Genomic DNA, 20235 nt, shown 5'->3' with positions numbered 1-20235 from the left:
ATAAACTTCATGTCTAGTTAAATTATGACACTTATATTTGGTACAGAGGAGGTGATACAACTTACTAGTAATCATCAAAGTTTATATATGACAATTTTAAATTACTAATAACTTATCTAGTTAATAGCCCTGCAGTTTGTTCTAATCTCTCCATTAGTTCCAGTAAGTGGACTAATATTCCCCATCTTCACCATAGCTGCAGCAAAATCACTTCTAAAACTCGCAACATTATTACTATAACTCCTCACCAATGCATCCTGAGATCCACCGTTAAACAATTCCTGATCCGAGTGAAGCAACCCACGCCGAACCACTAAGTTCTGATAATAATTATTATCGAACCGGTTTGGCGTCTGGATATCCAACGGGGCCAAATTGGCGTCGCCTCCAGAAGCAGGGCAGGTGGCCCTGCGCGTGGCGGCGAATTGCGTGTCAATGTTGGTGTCGTTGTAGATCCGGTTTCTGAAAGTGGTGCACCGAGCTTGGCCGATCGTGTGGCTGCCGGAGAGTGCCGTCATGTCACGGGCATTTAGGCCTTTGGCGGAGAACATGGAGAGTAAAGTTGAAAGACTGGAAGATGGTGCGGGGATTTGGGTGTTGGCGGCGCTTTGGCTTGCGGTCCTTGCGTCTCTTCGGCCCAATGGTACTGCCCATGATGGCCCTCCTAGCTGCATAACAAATTAATTGAGAAAATTAATATCAAATGTTTTTGGTTGTTAAACTTTGTAAAATATATACAATTGAATCGAAATATATAGATATTGTATACATCGATCATGTTGATAAAAGGGCTCCACATATATATCAACAATAAAGAGGATATTTGAGTAAGGAATTAACTTACTCCTCTATTGAGTTTAAGAAAATTAAGATTTTTAAAACATATAGTTGTGAGCATGTTACTTCTTTGTTTAGACAAGGGATTCAGGAAAATTAAAAAGTAAGATTAAGTGAGCGTTTGACCATGTTTCATTGTGAAATTTGAAAAAAGAATAGTTTTATTTTCAAAGTGAAAAATAACATTATTTGAAAACTAGAGTTGTTTAAAAAAAAGAGTTATTAACTTGGAGTGAAAAAACTTTTAAGATGTTTTTCCAATTCATGAAAATTATGAGATTCAAATTCAATTGGAATTCTAATTCTACGGACAAACATGTTTTTTATGTTTAACTCTGGAAAAAGCGAAAAAATTCATCACTAAAAACATTGTAGAGTTAAATGTTTCTAAATAAGAAAGCATGAAAATTTTGAGGTTGTGTTGACACAAACTACTATATTTAGTGGTATATATATATATATATATGAATGAAAATTTTGATAAAGGATTACTGACGAGCACGGTGCCTTGTCGAGCAGCAAGAGCAAGAATATCTGCACAAGAGACAACATTCGGACAAGCAGATTCAACTTGAGCTTTAATGGTGTCTATCACTTCATATCCTCTTGCTGAGTTCCTGTTTGGGTTTGCATTCTTTTCTCCTGTAAATGTTGATGTGTCATCCAATAGTATTGATGCATCACACCCCTAATATTTAAGAGAAAAAATTATTATATTAGAATAAAACAAATGCTTCCTGAATTATATTCCTTCAATTTTAAAAAAATATATGACCATTATTAACACTCATTATATGACAGTTTGAATTAGTACAATTTAAGACTTGAAATTTGTGATCATAACAATAACATCTAAGTAACTATAATACAGATCGGTAAAGATATAAGAAGTTTAAGTTAAGTATTTTTAGATTTAGAAAGTCATTATTCTTTTAGAAATGAACTAAAAAATTATTGTTACATAAACTCGAATGAGGAAGTATATATTAATACTACACTATATAGGTCCTACTTATCAATATATGTTGTCTTTTATTAAAAGCATGTACTTTTATATCAACGGATAAGAGAAGTACTACTCCGTCACATATGTACTAAATTTCCACTATACATAGAGTTCAGATAAAATTGAATTCTTATTCTGCATTTTTACAAAGTCGTTTCCAATCAATAATAATATACGATCAATAATAATGAAAAAGAAGATAGGGTGAGCTTACATTAACGAAGCAATCATGGAAGAACAAGCGAAGAATAGAGGCACCAAGTCTGGCCTCTCTATTCACGGCTTGTATCATTGCGTTTCTTACAATTGTCTGCAGATTACGGCACGACGTCCCATAAAAATTGTCTGACAATTGGGCATTGCTAAAGCAAACAAAGCCCAATAAAACACACAAAAATGCCAAAATGAGATTCCTACTTAGAGACACCATAATGCTTGAATATAACAAATTTAATACTATCTTTTAGAGCAAATATATACTAAAGATAAATGTAAAGAACTCTATGATATTTGTATAATATAATAACCATGCATGAGGCCCTTTATATACAAGTAAGCTACGTATATTGTCCATTGAGAGACATAAAAAGTGCAAAAGTCAACTTTACTTTAAATTTTATCGTTTACTTTTTTTGTGTAAGCAAATTTTATCGTTTACTTTTTTTGAGTAAGCAAAGTAGTAGCAAGAGAGAAAATTTCATGTGTACAAATTAAAGTGAGGATTCTCTTTATTCAAACTTAGCTGGCCCAAACGCGTTTTTAATCACTTTGATTTGATTGATATATGCAGACTCGAGCGGATATACTTATATATTAAGAATTGTACTAAAAATTTACGGTGAATTCAATTATTATTATAAGTATTAAAAATACTCCTAAATTTGACGTGAATTATTACTTTAGTTCCCCAACTATTGACAGTCTTAAAAACATTCTTCTACTTCATTAAGTGAATTTAAAAATATCCCTCTTATGCCACATGTGCATATATGTGAATTTTTTTGCTGACGTGACGTATATATATATATATATATATATAATAGAAAAATATTTTAAAAATATTTAAGTAACTAAATGCTAAGAATTTAACAATTTAAGTAGATAAAAGAACGTTTTTTTCTTTCTCAAAATTTAATTTTTCTCTATCATCTCACACATCCTCTACCCGGTACCCCAACCTCACACCTCACTACCCATCCACTCCCAAAAATAAACTCTTTAAACTTTTTTTTGGACGGGGAGTGGGGAGGTAGGGGTGGGATAAGAAAAAAATATTTTATTTTAAAAGTAGTTTTTGTGGGGAGGAGGGGGACACGGTGGTGTTGGATTAAAAGCTTTTTTAAAAAAACTTTTAAAAAATTTAGGGGGTGAGAGGGTGGTGGGATTGGGGTACCTGGTAGCGGATGGGGTGAGCCGGTGAGGTAAGAAAAAAAAATCTTCTTTCCTAAATTTTAGCATTTAATTATTTAATTTGTATGTTTTTTCTTTTCTTTTTTTACCATATATATCTATGTGTACACCATATCAACAGAAAATTTCAGATATACGCATAGGTGGACGACAAGTGGCATAAGAGGAGTGTTTTTAAATTGCTTAACCAAGTAGAGGGGTGTTTTTAAGTCTGTTTATAGTTGGAGGACTAAATTAATAATTCACGCCAAGTTTAGGAGTGTTTTCAACATTTATCTCTTATTATAATATTAATTTGATACTGTTTATGAAATATTCATAAACTTTAAATATTTTCTAAATCATTCTCGGCAAAGAGATCTAGAAGTCGATGTACGGGTTCAGTTGGATATAGTAGGTTTAGATGACACTAAGGGTGAAGCTACAGGTCCAACAAAACTTTAAAGTTCAACACATATTCTACATTTATTTTTAAATGTTCCACTATGAGCGACTCAATAAAATTATATTTTGTAGAATGCAGACTCTTTAAACCCAAATTTCTAGCTTCAATCCGCCCCTAAATTTGGAATCCTAATTTATGTTAAGATAAACTCACGAAGCATATACAAGAGTTTAATTTATAACCTAATTAATCAATTACTAACAATTGATATTGTTATCTTACTCCCTCCATTCAGTTCAACCTTTTCTATTATACCGTAAAATTTCACCAAATTGATACTCGATTAATTAATAATTTTTCTAAGATAATATTTTTCTTCAGTCCTAACTTGGGTCATTGAAAAATATCACTCATTTTGATATGATAATAAGATAATATATTTTCAGAAGACCCCAATATAAATATATGGTCCCATTAATATTATAAATTAATAATTCTTTAAAAGTGCAAATATATCTAAGACAATTTAGTGAAATATGATTTTATTGTGTTATGTTGTTTTGTTAAAATTTAAATCTAGCTAATTAAACCTCATCTCTAACTTTTCTTATTGCATCTAAAAGTATCGATATTGTCTTTTCAAACTACACCATAAAATTGAGAAGAGTTCTAAATGCGATAAGTGATACCTTACTGTAACTGAATCCTAAGGTATTATATCATCTTTAACTTTATCATCAACATTATTTTTTTTCAATGGTATCCACAATTTCTTCTAAGCTTTAAACCTTTGAACATGTATCATTTTCACTCATCCAACAAGTTATTAACGTCCATTTTATTATGGTAACCGAGATCATTAATCATGACCTCAACTTCATGAATGACACTTTCACAAGTGAGTTTATTTATTAAATTCTCTGAGATTTTTTCCCCAACAAATTTTGTGATATCGAAACACTCTTTAAATTAATAAATATTAATTTATCGATTAAATAATACCTCTATAAACTAATAATATTTTGATAATGGTAATCTTTTACAGTTATTATAAAAAAAAACTAAATATATTTTATGGTCTCATCTATATTAATTTCGTGAAATTTTATGGTACTAAAATGTCTATTTTATTTGCACAATTTAAAAAAACTAAAAGATAATTCATCACTAGATGAGGTAGGGTCCCTTAAATTTGGGGAACGGTTTTCTATAATAGAAATATACATATTATAAGTGGCTACATTTCATTTTCTACTATAAATAACATGCAAAAAAGACAGATTATAGTAGCTATATTTCATTTTCTTGAAATTACTGAGATGGCGTTTTATTCAAAAAAGTGTTATAGCTGCATGTCGCTTTTATTTAATTCAATTTCAATTTGCATCCGCAAGTGATATATAGTCACGCTACCTATTAATTGTTGTTGACTAATATATAGCAATAGCCAAATCTACTTCTTGCTCTTCCGTTCACTTTCACTTATTCATTAATAAGTTATCTATTTTTATGATAATAATATGTATATTTTATTATAATATTTATGACTATTAGCATTTATTAATTTTTGAGAAAATTAGTAATTAATATCAAGAGTAAAATAGAAGAAAGAAATTATTCTTCTCTTGTTAAACTAAAATAGACAAGTAAAATGAGATTGACGCATATGTAGAATTCTCACGTAAGTATGGAGAAATCAAGAATTGTATTGATAATTGAATGGTTGAGTTACATATTCCTTATATAGGAGAAGAGTCCTATACTAGCTACACTAGGAATTCTAATACAACACAAATACATTATTTACACCTTATCCTAGTCGACTACATCAGCTTTAGTCGTACATAATATAGACTTGTACATAAATTAGGATTTAATAGTCTAGTCATAGTGTAACTCTAACTCTAACTCATCAGTCAACTTCGTCGAACTTGTTCCTTTGACATGTTCCATCAGCTTCCTTCAACACTTCCCCTCAAGTTAGTGAGTGGAGGGACTGTAACTCTTAGCTTGCTACGAAACTCAGCAAAAACCTGTTTGGTTAATGCCTTTGGATGAATATCAGCTAGTTGATCCTTAGACCTCACAAACTGAGTAAGAAGTTGTCCTCTGGCCACCTTCTCACGAACAAATTGATAGTCCATTTCAACATGTTTGGTTCTAACATGCATAACTGGATTAACCGTCATGTACAAGACACTCATGTTATCACAATACAATATAAGTACAGATCGAAGAAACACCCCAAGGTCATGAAGTAGATATATGATCCATGCCATCTATGCTACAGTGGAGGCTAGTGCTCTATACTCAGCTTCAGCACTCGATCAGGCAATTGTGAACTGTTTCTTGGTAGTCCAAGGAATACAATTTGCACCTAGGTAGATGTTATAGCCTGTAGTTGATCTCCTAGTGGTAGTACAATCTCCCCAATCAACATGAGTATCCATACAACCTACATGGTGATTGTGAAATAATTCTGAGTCCCAAGTGTAGAGTACCTTTGATGTACCTGAGAATCTTTTTCACCCCCTGTTTGGATTTTGCATAAATTAGCTTGCTAAATTCACAACATGAGTAATATCCGGTCTTATGAGTGTCAAGTATTGAAGACTCCCTACTATCATTCTGTAAAAAAATGCATCAACCAGGCTTCCCACAGCTTCATGTAAACCATGCTTTTGAGCCAAATGAGTGGCTACAACCTTTGCCAAAGTCATTTCAGTCTTGTCCAGCAGCTCAACAACTTACTTACTCTGACTTAAATGTATACCTCCATCAAAATACTTAACATCTACTTCTAGAAAGAAGTGTAAAGGACCAAGATCTTTCATGAAATTTTTTTTCCTAAGTTGACGAACTAACTCGGAGACATGCGATGGATTACTACCAGTGATAATAATATCATCCACATATAACAAGAGAAATATGGTGCCTTTGTGAGCTTGCAATGTAAATAATGAAGAATATGCCTTACTATAGATGAAGCCAGGGTGTAGGAGATGCATGCTAAACATATCAAACCAGGCTATTGGTGCTTGTTTAAGACCATACAATGACTTTTTAAGTAGACACACATGCTGAGGATACTTGGGATCAATAAATCCAGGAGGTTGACTCATGTACACCTCTTCTTGTAGGAACCCATGGAGAAAAGAATTTTTGACATCGAGTTGTCGAATTTCCCACCTTGAGCTGATAGCAATGGATATAACTACTCTAATAGTTATTGCTTTAACCACAGGGCCAAAAGTTTCTTCAAAGTTTATGCCTTCAAGCTGAGAGAATCCCCTGGCCACAAGTCTGGCCTTGTAGCTATCTAGTGTTCCATCAGCTTTTAATTTGGTCTTGAACATCCATTTTGAGCCAATCTAATTTATACCAGGAGATTTGGACACCAATATCCATGTCTTGTTAGTGTGTAAAACATTGATTTCCTCCTGCATTGCTGCATGCCAATGAGGTGACTTGAGTGTTTTCTTAGTAGTATTTGGTTCCTTTAGAATGTCTTTGCTGTTGCGAGCAACAAGTGATAAGTTGTGTTCTTTCGCCTTGTGTCTAGTGATCATATGATGCCCTTGTGGTACAAGAAGTACCTCAACTGGTACATCAACCAAAGTAGTTGATTGAAGTGTAGCATTGTCAAATTGATGGTCAACAGGTACATCAACTAAAGTAGTTATTTGATGATTCTCATTGACTGGACTTGTAAGTGCAACATGTTCCTCACTGCTACTAGTAGATCCAAAATCTACAGCTGGAGCTTCAATATTACTGTATGGATCATCACATTCAACATGTTCCTCAACATCTGATCCTGCGCTTGAGAGGTCAATGGTACTTTCATCATCAAGGAGTATATGAGTAGTAGCAACATTATCACCATTAACGTGTGTACTAGCAGCCTGTACTTTCCCTGAATCAGAATTATCATGTGTTTGCAATTTAGAGAAAGATTCAACAAAAGTGACAAGGTGAGGTGATACATCAATGTTAGTTTGAGATTGATTTGGAGACAAATAGGGTAATGCATTTTCATCAAATATAACATGTTTGGTTATGTAAACCCTCATTGTAGGTGGATGATAGCATCTATATCCTTTGTGTAAGCTGATGTACCCTATGAACACACAAGGTTAAGTCTTTGGACTGAACTTGTTGCTACCCTTGATATATGGAAAACATCTACACACAAACACTTTTAGGCTATTGTAATCAAGTTGTTCCCCATCCAACTTAACAAATGGAGTCACTATCTATAGGACTAAGGAAGGCAGTCTATTAATTAGGAATACTGCAGTGAGGAAAGCCTCAACCCATATAAACAAAGGTAGGTTAGCGTAAAGTAATAGAGTTAAGCCAGTCTCCACAATATGTCTATATTTTCTCTCTGCAACTCCATTTTATTCAGGTGTGTTAGGACATGAAATATGTCTCACAATGCCATAATCTTCCAAATGCTTGATAAAGTCTGTTTGGATAAACTCACTACCTTCATCACATTGAAAAATCTTAATCTCTTTAGAAAATTATTTTTCACCATTTTTTGAACAAACAGTAGACATTTTATTCCAACTACTAATATTGATGCAACTATTACTATTCAAAACTTTTAAAGACTTCAAACTAGGGTGTCGTAATCTAGTATGCCACATGTTGTCTGACATGTTTCAATCGTGTGCAACAGTTAAAGCATAGAGATTGTTATCTTTCAAAGCATAGAGTCCATTCATTTTAGTTCCCTTGGCCAGCAGTGTCCTTGTCTTCTTGTCCTTTACAACAAAGTTAGTTTCATCAAATTCAAGAGTGCAACAATTATCCTTTGCAAGCTTACTAGCTGAGAGTAAATTTTTATTAATCTTATGGGCTACAAGAACTTCTTTTAACTTTAGACCTGATCCGGATATGTTTCCAACATGTGTTATGTCTAACTTTGATCCATTCCCAATAATGATTTTATCTGGTCCATTGTAGTGTTTAAGATCATTTAGGATACCTGAGTTATATGTCATATGGCTACTTACTCCTGAGTCAACATACAAGGTGTCATCAGTAGTGTTTTGTAGGTTAGTAACAGTCAATGCTTGTGGTAGCTCATCTGCGGCTTGGTAAGAGTAATCCCACATGTAAAAACACTTAAGAGCAGTATGATTATTTCTACCACAAATTTGACCCGCATCAATATTGTTCCTCTCATGACCTCCACTTGAAGGACTGTTCTGAGGACCTGGTCCATTTCTGTTGTTATAAGAACATGTTCCTTGTCCAGCAGGCTTAAAGCCTCTTCCTCTGGAATTGAAATTATTGTTTCCTCTTCTTTGAGAGTAGTTTCTTCTTCCCTTGCCTCTTTAGGCAGAGAATGTCATATTATGGTTTTGTTAATGCATTTCTTCTTCATTATCCCTCATATCAAAACCTCTAAGAGCGTTAACAAATTGATTAAGAGTAGGATATGATGCCTTACCTAGCATGACAGTCCCTAAGGTCTTGTACTTAAGACCTAGACCTCTAGCAAAATTAATCACTTTGCTATCTTCATCTATGGGCTTGTGAATGGTTGCAAGGCCATCACATATGCCTTTGAATTCCATAATATATTTGTCAATTGTTTTGGTTCCTAGCTTCACACTTTGCAGTTGTTGTTTGAGATGTAACTCATTATCTTTTGTTGCTTGAAGATAAACGTCTTCCAAGCATTCCCACACCTCCTTGGCAGATGAACAGCCTACGATCAAGTACATGCTTTCTTCTGTCAAGGTGCCTGAGATCCAACTCCTTAGCAACACATCCTTCTCCTCTTAGTCATCAATAATGTTTCTGTCTTCTGCACTCTTCTCGCCTGCTACTACTTTCTCAGTAGTCTGTCCAGTGTAATAGGTATCTTTAGGTGGTTCTGTTATGAGGTAGGTTAATCTTATCACTTGAATCAACTGAGACATTTTTGTCCTCATATAAGATAGTTCGTTGGCTTAAGTTTAATGGAGCAGGACAAAATAAGATGATGAAGTGAAGAGGTCGAAAGAGTGTTGGTAGAAGGGGCCATTGCGGTTCTATATTGTGGTTGTTTTGGTTTTGAACTAATACGTTAAAGAGTGGAAAATTTTTATTGCTCTGATACCGTGTAGAATTCTCACGTAAGTATGGAGAAATCAAGGATTGTATTGATAATTGAATGGTTGAGTTACATACTCCTTATATAGGAGAAGAGTCATATACTAGCTACACTAGGAATCCTAATACAACAAAAATATATTATTTACACCTTATCCTAGTTGACTACATCAGCTTTAGTTGTACAAAATAGAGACTTGTACATAAATTAGGATTTAGTAGTCTAGTCCTAATGTAACTCTAACTCTAACTCGTCAGTCAGCTTCGTCGAACCTGTTCCTTTGACATGTTCCATCAGCTTCCTTCAACAACATATACGTATTTTAGATGACTAACTTAATTATTTAATAGTTGAATGAAAACTCTCATAATTCTGTTCTTCCAAAATTTGAATTGAGAGTATTTAATTGAAACATTTTATTAATAATTGAAGTATTCAATTAGAACAAAATTTAGTTAATAATTCAAGCATCTAAATAAAATATCTTTAAGAAATTGACACCTAAAAAAATTCTTATAGGAACACATCCCATGCATATATAGTGGCTATTACAATTCAATTAATAGAATAATTTATCTTTTTCAAGGAAAAGAAAAAGGGGGGCGGGGGGAGGGGGGGAGGGGGGGGGGGTGGCGCAAGATCACATCTCATGCATGGAAATAGAAAGATCTTACTGAACTTGTTGGTTTCCAGCTAGCTAGGAGTGTGTATATATATTGACAAACTCAACATTTTTTTTATTATTATTTTGGAACTTTTCTTACATATATATAGTTGGACCAAGTCCTTTTCATCAATTATTTGAATTAGCAAATAATTGGATATGTTCAAGTGTCAACCTTTTACCTGCTCAAACACACATTTTTTGTGAAAGAAATCGAAACACCTCGACGTTATTTGTAGTTTATATATGTGCATATTTTAAAATTTCAAACAAAGTAAAGAAATAGATGGCCATATTCACATGGGGTGTGACCCACATATTATGCAATTAGTAATTATTTGATTTGGATGATCCAGGATCGATTTTCTCAATATATTTTGAGTCGAGCATGTTATATAGGACTTGTCTAATGCGGTTTATACCTTTTATATTATTTGTAGGTTATTATACCGTGGAAATTTTACTCAGTGCGCACAAAATTTTCACGTACAGAGATTGTGGCAATCCAGAGGTTGTGGGGTTTAAACCAAAAAAATAAAAAAACTCGTTGCTTTTTTTTCTTTTCTAATTTCATATTGACCCTTTTAAAAATCTCAAAATTTTGAAATGTTCTATTATTTTGTTAACTGCAAACATAAAAATTGTAAATATAACTTTAATTATATTATTAATTATTGACTTAATTGAATAATCAAACCAAAAAATCAAATACACACCTAGTTCGAACACACTATATGAAAAAGAAAACAATTAAAAACATTTTTTAATTAATTCGACGCTGCTTCGCAAACAAGATTAGTCTCCTGGCCTTCACCACATTTACTTCTTTATTTACGCATTTGTGTGTGTAGATTAGCTTCTGTTTTGGTTATATTTTTATGTCATTCGAATGCATTAAGTATTTGTTTGTAAGAGACCAAGTTAGTTCATATGTCCATTACTCATCTTCTGATTTTCGGTCTTTAGAGGGTGTTTGGATTGGCTTAAAAGTTAGTCAAACCTACTTTTAAGTCAGTTTTTAACTTTTGGAAGTGTTTGACAAATATAAAAAATAACTTAAAATAAGTTACGAACTGTTTGACAAGGTAAAAAATGACTTAAAATAAGTCAGAAACCAAAAGTAGGTCTCCCCTACTTTTTATTTTTTTACTTAAAAGTCATTTCCGTTTGATTTTTTATTTTTGATTTTTGATTTAAAAGTTACTTTTTTTAAGCCAATCCAAAGGGGCTCTTAGTTTTCCTTACATTTTTTAGTTATGAACTATTCTTTTGATAGTTAATTTATTGAATTCGTGAACTTTGTGACTTCAGACCCGTATAGGAGAAGGGCTAGTGGGGGAATTTGAGAAAGTCGAATTGATTGGATGTCTTCATTCAAGCGACGATATAGAAGAAAAATAAAACAAAGTAAGAGGCCGGAAGGAGGGCAGGACTTGTTAGAATTTTTATGCTTATTCACCCTATACTTTAGACTCGTTTAATTAGAATAATAAATGAGCCGCATGCCTAACGTCAGTATTATAGACTAATTGTAATTAATAAATAACTTTGCATGATTAATTTCTTAGATACTAATTAGATTAATTTAATACTTAGTACTATTTCATATTTTTCTTTGTTTAATACCATATAGTACAGAATCTGGCAATTGCAAGGACTTTTATTTGTGGACCTCAAAAGATGCCTAATATTTTTTTTAAGGTAATTTGAACTCTTACTCCATTTGTAATTGTATAGGTTAATTAATGGATTTTTAAGGTAATAGCCATTTTCCTTCAACCTTCAAGAATCCTAGAACTACATTTGTATTAATCGATTATAGCGGAAGTAATTGAGGTAATACGTCTGACGATCTCCGTCCAATAATAGTTATTTAATATACTATTTTGGGATGTACAATAATAATTGTCCATTTTATAAAATTAATGGATAATTTTATAATTAGTTCATAATTTACTCTTATCATTAATTATAGTCATTTCCCTATAACATTTTTCAAGACATTATATTTATTATATTCAAAAGATAATAAAGTTAAATTATCCTTCTATTTATAGTTTCTTAAGTGTGCAAAGTCAATAGTGGACAAATATTGTTGGACAAGAAGAGTATTAGACACCAAAATGAGAAATTCAACCTTGTTTTTTTGGCTTAACGCTAATGTAAGTTACACCATCTAATATTGTCTTGTAAATATTTATATTAGTATTTTTATATTAAAATTTAAATTATAAAAAATATTTTTAAAAAAGTGGACTAGTCCAGTGAGAACTTCAGCCCATGTAAGCTTGAATTGGAAGGAAAAATTACATAAATACATAACTAAAGATATCATAATCTTCAAAATTTCTTATCATTTAAAAAAATTATAAAAATTTCCTATCGGATACATTTTTATCCACTCTTAAATAACTTCCTCCCATTAAGTAATGTATCATTTGTAATATATTAAATAACTAAGAAATATATCCGAGAGTAATGAAAAATCTTGGACTTTTATAATTGAGAAACTTTCAAAATAGAATATAATTATAACCCTAAATGTACCAACATGGGTTGTGCTGCACTGGGGTAATGCTTCACCCTTAACTAGAGGTCTCGAGTTTGAACCCTGGAGAAAATTGCGTTGGGAGCGCCACCCCCGAATGGGCCCTGTAGTTCGCGGTCCAAATTTAGTCGGAGCTCCAATGTGGACTCCGTACACTGGGTGAGAAACCAAAAAATAAAATAAAATGTATAAAATAGCAAACTATTAATTCAAAATAAATGTTATAACCACAGTTTCATTCAATTCTGATTCGTAGCAAACACTTTGTCATTAGTCTCTCCTCCCTGAATAAATGTTTGTGTTTGTATAAAGTAAGAGAGAACTGTATATACGCATACATTTCGTCATATACACTTATAATTACACAAATACAAATTTTTCCCTGTCCAATTATTTTTTTGCCTTTCTCTCTTTGTAGATTTGTACCAACACAAATTATACATAGTAGTTTTGCCTTTCTCTCTTTCTCGCTTTATACAAACACAAATTATACAAACTACAATGTATAATTTGTGTTTGTATAAAGCAAAAGAGAGATTTGATATACAAATATAACTATTTTAACTCGATTCAATTGCATACAAATTCAAATTTTATGCAGATATACAAACATAAATAACATATACATATCCAAACACAATTTTCATAGACACAGACACCCGATTTATACAAATCGCTGCGATTTATACAAATTGCTGCGATTTATACAAATTGCTGCGATTTATACAAATCAGATGCATGCGATTTTATACAATCAGATGTTGCCTGTGATTTTATACAAATCTGATGCTATGGAGCGCAAATAGCAAAATTATAACTATAGAGCGTTAATATGATTTTTATGTTTGCTAAATCTAAAATTTACTCAAAAAAAATCCCAAATATATGAAATTTTCGTACTTTATACCTATTTTAAAGCCTATCAAAATAAAAGACTGGCCAGCCAAATTCCAAAGGATTCTATGAGGTAGCCTGTATCTAGGCAAATAATAGTGTGCATATTAATTCAAGGGAAAAGGGTCTGAAAAAGGGTGAGAGAAGAAGGTGAATAATGTGGTTTCTTAGCAAAAAGGGTCATTCTGGATTCTCCCCATACTCAACTGCTGAGGAAGTAACCCAAGGAATTGATGGCTCTGCTCTTACTGCCATTGTTACAGGTTCCACTCTCTTGCTCAATTTCAAATGGGAAATGGAAATTGAACCTCCCCATTGTTTATTTTAACTTTCTTGGTTTAGTATTATATTAATATTATACGTTTCAATTTATTTGTCTCATTTTGACTTATAAGCCAGTAGGAAGAGAGTTTTTAATCTCATAGTATTAGACGTGTCATAGTTGAAAATTAAAATAAAAGAGTTGCTAAACTTTTTGGAAAGGACTATAAAGAAATGTTGGAAATTAAAATAAAGAGCTTTTGAAACTACTAAAAAGGAAATTAACACAAATTAATTGAAATGGAGGGAGTAATAGGTTTTTGGATAATGCAATTCTGATTTCTAAATTTCTTGATGAGTCAGAATTAAAGCAGAAATGGGTAAGTTTTGTCTTTTAACTCTTCAGGCCAATTGTAATATGAACTAGGATTTTTATTCGGGTGTCAAAATATGAAAAAATAAACATACAAAGAAATTAAGGGAATTCAACGCATAGGATAAGTGCATTTAAGAAAAATATTACTTTACATAACTACACAATGTAATTTTTCGAGCGAAGCCTTTGATGGGATACATGTGGCTCCATAACTGTGAATTCATTTTGAAATGGATTCATGTATCCTATACTTATTCAGTGGATATTCCATAAAGAAGAACTAGACTTGTTAATATGAATGAATCTTGTATGATCGAATGGAATGAAAGGAACCAAATAGACCAAAATGTGTATGAAGGATTCATGTAGATGTTGTAGTATTTGAATGTTGACAGTTTCTCAGTGTTGCTTTGTCTTTGTCGATACGTGCTACTATTTACACACTTTCATGTCCGTGATGGTAAACAGGAGCATCAAGTGGAATTGGTGCGGAAACTGCACGTGTTCTTGCATTGCGAGGTGTGCATGTAATTATGGGGGTCAGGAATATCTCTGCTGGAGAACAGGTTAAAGAGACGATAATTAAAGATGTCCCACAAGCTAAAATTGATGCCTTGGAGTTGGATCTCAGTTCACTTGCATCTGTGAGGAATTTCGCATCAAATTACAATTCTTTAGGCCTTCCTCTAAACCTGCTTATGTAAGTGCTTACTTTTTTTTTTTTTTGATAACTGAGAAATCCATCTGTGACCCGCCCTTTGGACCAATCACAGCCTTCTAAACTGTAAGTGCTTATGTAAGTGCTTACTTTGAAGTCTCAAAAACTGGGAATCTTGTATTAGAGAAAGTACACATATCTGCTGTGAGTCTTATGCTCATTTCTATCCCTAAGTTCTCATAAAAGGTGTGACCGTACAGGCATAAGCTATTGATGTATGTATCTAAACAAAGAAACAAGAGAAAAGTAAGTAGTTAAAAAGACATTAAGGGTAGCTAACGGTTGTTATGTGTCAATTCTCAAACACAGTATGCTCCAGGTCTATATTATTAGGTAACCTTATCTAACAGTTGAAATAGAATGTCTTGAATGATTAGAGAAGTGTAGAAATGAGATTACTTAATACATTAAGTTCCAAAATATATTCTATACACTACATTAAATATGTTAGTCAATAAATATCGTAGGAAGCATCTTTGATGAACTGTAATTCCTTATTTGAGTGTAACATATTGAACTTATTTGGTTTATCTCCAGAGTTTTCCTTCTCTGCTGTACATATGATAAGCTTTCTGTTTGCTATGATGTCAATATAAATATGGAGGTCACTTTTTCATACTCCACGATTCAGACAATGCAAAATTAACACACTCTTTTTTAAAAGTGAGCAATTTATATTACTATGTATAATGTAATGTGACCTTTTGGACGGTTTCCGGCCTCTATTTCCTGTTCCATCGGAAGCTTCAGACAATACGAAAGTAAAATTATTGGAACTTAGAAATTTAATGTTATCAGTAATACTTATTTGTAATATCAGATTTCACTTCTATTGACAACCCCTAATTATTATGTTAATTGTCTCAAAGAAGCGATAATTCATCATAGGTAATAATACCTGCATGTCCTTTTTACTTTACAATACTAAAAGGCGACAGACTGAATCCAAGGCTATTCAGATTTGGTTGCTGATATGGTGAAGGTCAGTGTGCTGATAAATAATCTACAAATAATATTATTTGAGCCTTCCTCCTACCACCATTAGGGTGAACAGGACTTGCATTCATAAGCATGGTACTTGTGTTTTAGGCTGACTGATGAGCACAGAAGTAACTAGATAATTGCAATCTTGTGGCAAAGTAACAATGCAGGAATCATGGCAACCCCATTCACACTTTCCAAGGATAAGATTGAGCTGCAATTTGCAACAAACCATGTTGGTAAGATGTACAACATTTCCTACTACTTAACACTGAAACGAACTAGTCAATGAAAGTGAGAATAGAAGGGCTGGGGATTTTCTATGGAGATGATAAATTAACACAAATATCCAGCCTTTGGGCCTTAACACTGGAATTATGAGGTCAATTTTGTCGTTAAGTGTTTATTGTGTATCAATCTATGTCCTGCTTGTTAGACCGACTGTGATAACTTAGATGGTTACCATGTCTTGACAAACAAAACTGGCTTAGTTTATGTCTACATTGTTACTTCCTTGTCTTTAGTGCTCATAGTCCTTAGTTTGTGAGGTTGTGTTTCCTAGAGTTTTGCATAATTTTATGACATCTTTTCTAGTTAAGTATCACTTAATGTGGGTATCCTAGTTGGTGTTTTTAGTGCTGAATGCTAATTGTTTTATTGTCATAGTTCTCCTTCGTTTGGTAAGGTTCTATATTCTTAGATTTCTGCATGACTTCCTGACATCTTGTGCGCAAATTATGTTTTTGGTGATATTGAAGTCAAATTGCATCACATTAAAGGATGATTGACAGAGTATATTTTATTGCAGGCCACTTCCTTTTGACAAATTTATTGCTGGACACCATGAAAAAAACAGCTCGTGAGAGTAGAAAAGAAGGGAGGATTGTTAATGTCTCCTCACGTCGCCACAAATTTTCTTACAATGAAGGGATTTGGTTTGACAAGATTAATGATCAATCAGGGTGAACATGCTATAGTCTGACATATCTTTTGAGTGCTAATTCTTTAGTTGCTGAGTCTTTGATTTTCTTCCATACAAATTTGACTAGTGTATATACTAGTGTCCCACAATGGCAGAAGATATTGTATACACTGCAGAGAGTATCAGTAGAGAACTGAGTGTAAGGAACTTATCTTTGCGATCTCCCTATCTACTCTCATTAGGACTCAGTATCTGCGAGAAACAGGATCTAATTTCCTTGGTTGTCTTATCATCAACCATGTTGGAATGAAAAAACATATAACCCTGCTACTTCCAGTGACTACTGGAGAAAACTTACGCCCTTCATGAATTTAAAATATTTGGAGAATAATTGTCCCTAATTCTCAGTAATGAAAGGGACAAAGATGTTTAACCCAAAGTTATTGATCATTTATGTGCAGTCATGAGGAGTGTTTACATATGTTGTTTCCAGAAAATAGATGAAATGTGCTTATGCCTAAAAAATGTTGTCAAAGGTCTTTGACATATGTGGATGAATGATCCTCAGGTATAATGGACTGTCTGCATATGGTCAGTCAAAGCTTGCGAATGTGCTGCATGCTAATGAACTTGCTAGACATCTAAAGGTACACACTGATCAAATAAACTGTTAAATGTGTTTGAAGATTGAATTTTCTGATACATTTGATTAAAGAATTCTACCAGACTATACAGCTATGTCATTTAAATATGTCAAATTTGAGACCTAGTAATTGTCAAATGGATTTACCATGAACTGAAACCTCCTCAACTGTAGATATTTTCCTGGAGTAGATTGAGGATTGCAAGCGGAAAAACCATAATAGTAGAAGTCTTTAGGCATTGTACTTGCTGCTACACAAGTACTTAAAACAAAACCTATAAATTTCAGCATTTGCTACAAATGTTTTCAAGAAAGCATCATCGATTACAGTGTCTGTCAATGTGATATTGTGTTGTACACTTTTTGAGGTGCAATTTTTATCATTACAAACATTAAAGTTCCGTACTCCTAGAATAGAGATTAGCACAGGTTGTTCCTTCTTTTTTCTGATTAGGCATGAACTAGTTATATTGAACCCTCTCATTAACTAATATTACCAGGCTTACAGAACCTTTTGGTACCTTGCTTCACAATGGTATCTAGTATAAGTAGACGATAAGCTCTTTATCCATTTTAAGAATAATAATGTGGACATTCCCTCTAGGAGTAATAATGTGGTCATTTTCTTGAAAAGGATGAGGGCGTGGAGATTACAGCTAATTCGCTTCATCCAGGAGCCATTGCCACCAACCTTTTCCGTCAGCACAGCATTATCAGTGGTAATCTCTTTGACTTCTGAGTCATGTGTTCTGCCTATTTCTGTATGGGTGCAACATGTAAATTTCCACTGGATGGTATACTCTTGATTGTTTGCATTGTGTTCTTGCTTCATGACTTTATAGGTGAGGAATTAAGTTAAAATTGCTGGTGTTGAGAATGAACAACACCTATCAGATGATGCTCCCTTGAGCTCGTAATCATCTAACGAGCCAAATCTGGTTCGAAGCTGTCCATAGTGGGTCTTCTCAGTTGCTTGTTTCTGACATGTGTTCTTATGTCTTGATCTTCACCAACGCTTGAAAATTTGTTATTTACATTGTAACAGAAACCTAACTGGATATCTGCTAGTTTTATGAGTTTTATAAACATCTTCATGATTTCGTCAATATCTCACCTCAAATTAATAGACCTTGAGAATAATGGTTAAGTGGTTTAGAGTCTTGTGATTATCCTTTATGCATGAAGCTTGTTTACATTTTACCTTCTTTTTTTTTCTTTTAGTTTTCAGAAATGTTTAATCCACTGTACTCTTTTATGTGATGCAGGCATTGTTGATGTCATTGGCAAGCATGTGATGAAAAATGTTGAGCAGGTAATGTTGGAGTGCTGGAAGTCCTATTGATTCTTTTGTTTTAGGCTGATAATCTTTAACAAACACACAAGGGCCACGAAATGCTAGATATGTGATTTCTAGAACTTGAATTTAATTTCGAAATCATGATTCATGAAGATTATCTATAGTAGTGACTTTTGTCACCCTTTTTTCTTTTTTTTAAAAAAGAAGAGTACCTCATAGGTCCTTTCTTTTCTCTGCTTCTACTGTTATAGTTTCAATTCCACGCCCTTATGAAAACAGCTAGCAAATATAGGGCACCTGGTGGCTATGAGGGTTAAGGGAATGAGATATCTTTGACATGTATAAATTAGTTATGACATTGAATCCTTAGTTTTGGCTGTTGCACCTCTTTCTGTTTGGTAGGGAAGCAATGTTTGTCTGCATAAGTTTCTTTATCCTGAAGTGGTCTCTGCAGGGAGCTGCAACAACATGTTATGTGGCTTTGCATCCTGATGTTAAAGGTGTAAGTGGCAAAAATTATGCAGACTGCAACATAGCTGAGGCAAGCCCCCAAGCTAACGATGCTGGATTGGCAAAAAGATTGTGGGATTTTACCATTAGTTTAGTTCACTAACATAACATGCAATTTTAAATCTTGCTTTTGTGTAAAGAGGATTTGCACATTGCTGTGCTGTGTATCTTGTGGTTTGTAAAGCATTACAACACTGGGAATCTCAAACCAGGAGGCCTTTGGCTCATTCCATGTCGTGCATTTGGAGCATATAGCCAGTTTCTTTTAAATTATTTTGCAAGGGGTTGCCACACCCATTAAAAAAAGTCAATTAAGTGGTTATTTTACCACAGCCTTTTGGTTAATGCATAAGAAAACGTAGACAAGTTCTTTTTCTTTTTTTGAAATCTGTTTTACAAGGGTAATTTTGAATACCTTTCTTGATAGTTTACCTATTTTGGTACAAATTAAAAAGGCTAACATATCACTTACAAGGGAATGGAGACTAATATACTCTTCGGTGTGAGGTATAAGAAAGAATAATCTAAGAACTATTTTATCCTACATTTGGTTGAAGGTACTAGGCAATCTGGAATTATTTATTTCACACTTAATAACTCTTGTTTCCAACCAAACGACCTGTTAATGAGGAATTTATTAGGACCCATAGACATGGTCAAAATGCAGTGAA

General features: G+C 33.2%; 3 protein-coding genes across 4 annotated transcripts in view; 1 reads left to right on the top strand and 2 right to left on the bottom strand.

The window, feature by feature from the left end:
- LOC125858189 (60S ribosomal protein L36-2-like) overlaps positions 1-20235 on the bottom strand; it is a 163807-nt gene that overhangs the window by 110172 nt on the left and 33400 nt on the right. Inside the window, exon 1 of one of the 2 annotated variants that reach the window (XM_049537894.1) lies at positions 10773-10776. The exons of the other annotated variant lie outside the window; for it this stretch is intronic. The gene's annotated coding sequence lies outside the window, so the exon portion shown is untranslated. Of the gene's footprint in view, positions 1-10772; positions 10777-20235 lie in introns of those variants that run through there. 2 annotated transcript variants of the gene reach the window in all.
- On the bottom strand, positions 104-2359 carry LOC125858181 (peroxidase P7-like). Its single transcript, XM_049537881.1, has 3 exons — positions 2058-2359; positions 1334-1525; positions 104-668 (listed from the first exon to the last, which is right to left on the bottom strand). The coding sequence occupies exons 1-3, from the start codon at positions 2271-2273 to the stop codon at positions 117-119; spliced, it is 960 nt and encodes a 319-aa protein (XP_049393838.1). The 5' UTR covers positions 2274-2359; the 3' UTR covers positions 104-116.
- LOC125858185 (short-chain dehydrogenase TIC 32, chloroplastic-like) lies at positions 13981-19808 on the top strand. The gene is made up of 8 exons (XM_049537886.1): positions 13981-14119; positions 14962-15193; positions 16352-16431; positions 17001-17154; positions 17683-17761; positions 18392-18476; positions 19023-19069; positions 19509-19808. Exons 1-8 carry the CDS (start codon positions 14014-14016, stop codon positions 19665-19667), a joined length of 942 nt encoding a protein of 313 aa, XP_049393843.1. The 5' UTR covers positions 13981-14013; the 3' UTR covers positions 19668-19808.

Source organism: Solanum stenotomum, chromosome 3, assembly GCF_019186545.1.
Source record: "Solanum stenotomum isolate F172 chromosome 3, ASM1918654v1, whole genome shotgun sequence".
Taxonomy (NCBI): domain Eukaryota; kingdom Viridiplantae; phylum Streptophyta; class Magnoliopsida; order Solanales; family Solanaceae; genus Solanum; species Solanum stenotomum.
The sequence above is the reverse complement of the archived record's forward strand: the minus strand, read 5'-3'. Positions and strand labels throughout refer to the sequence as shown.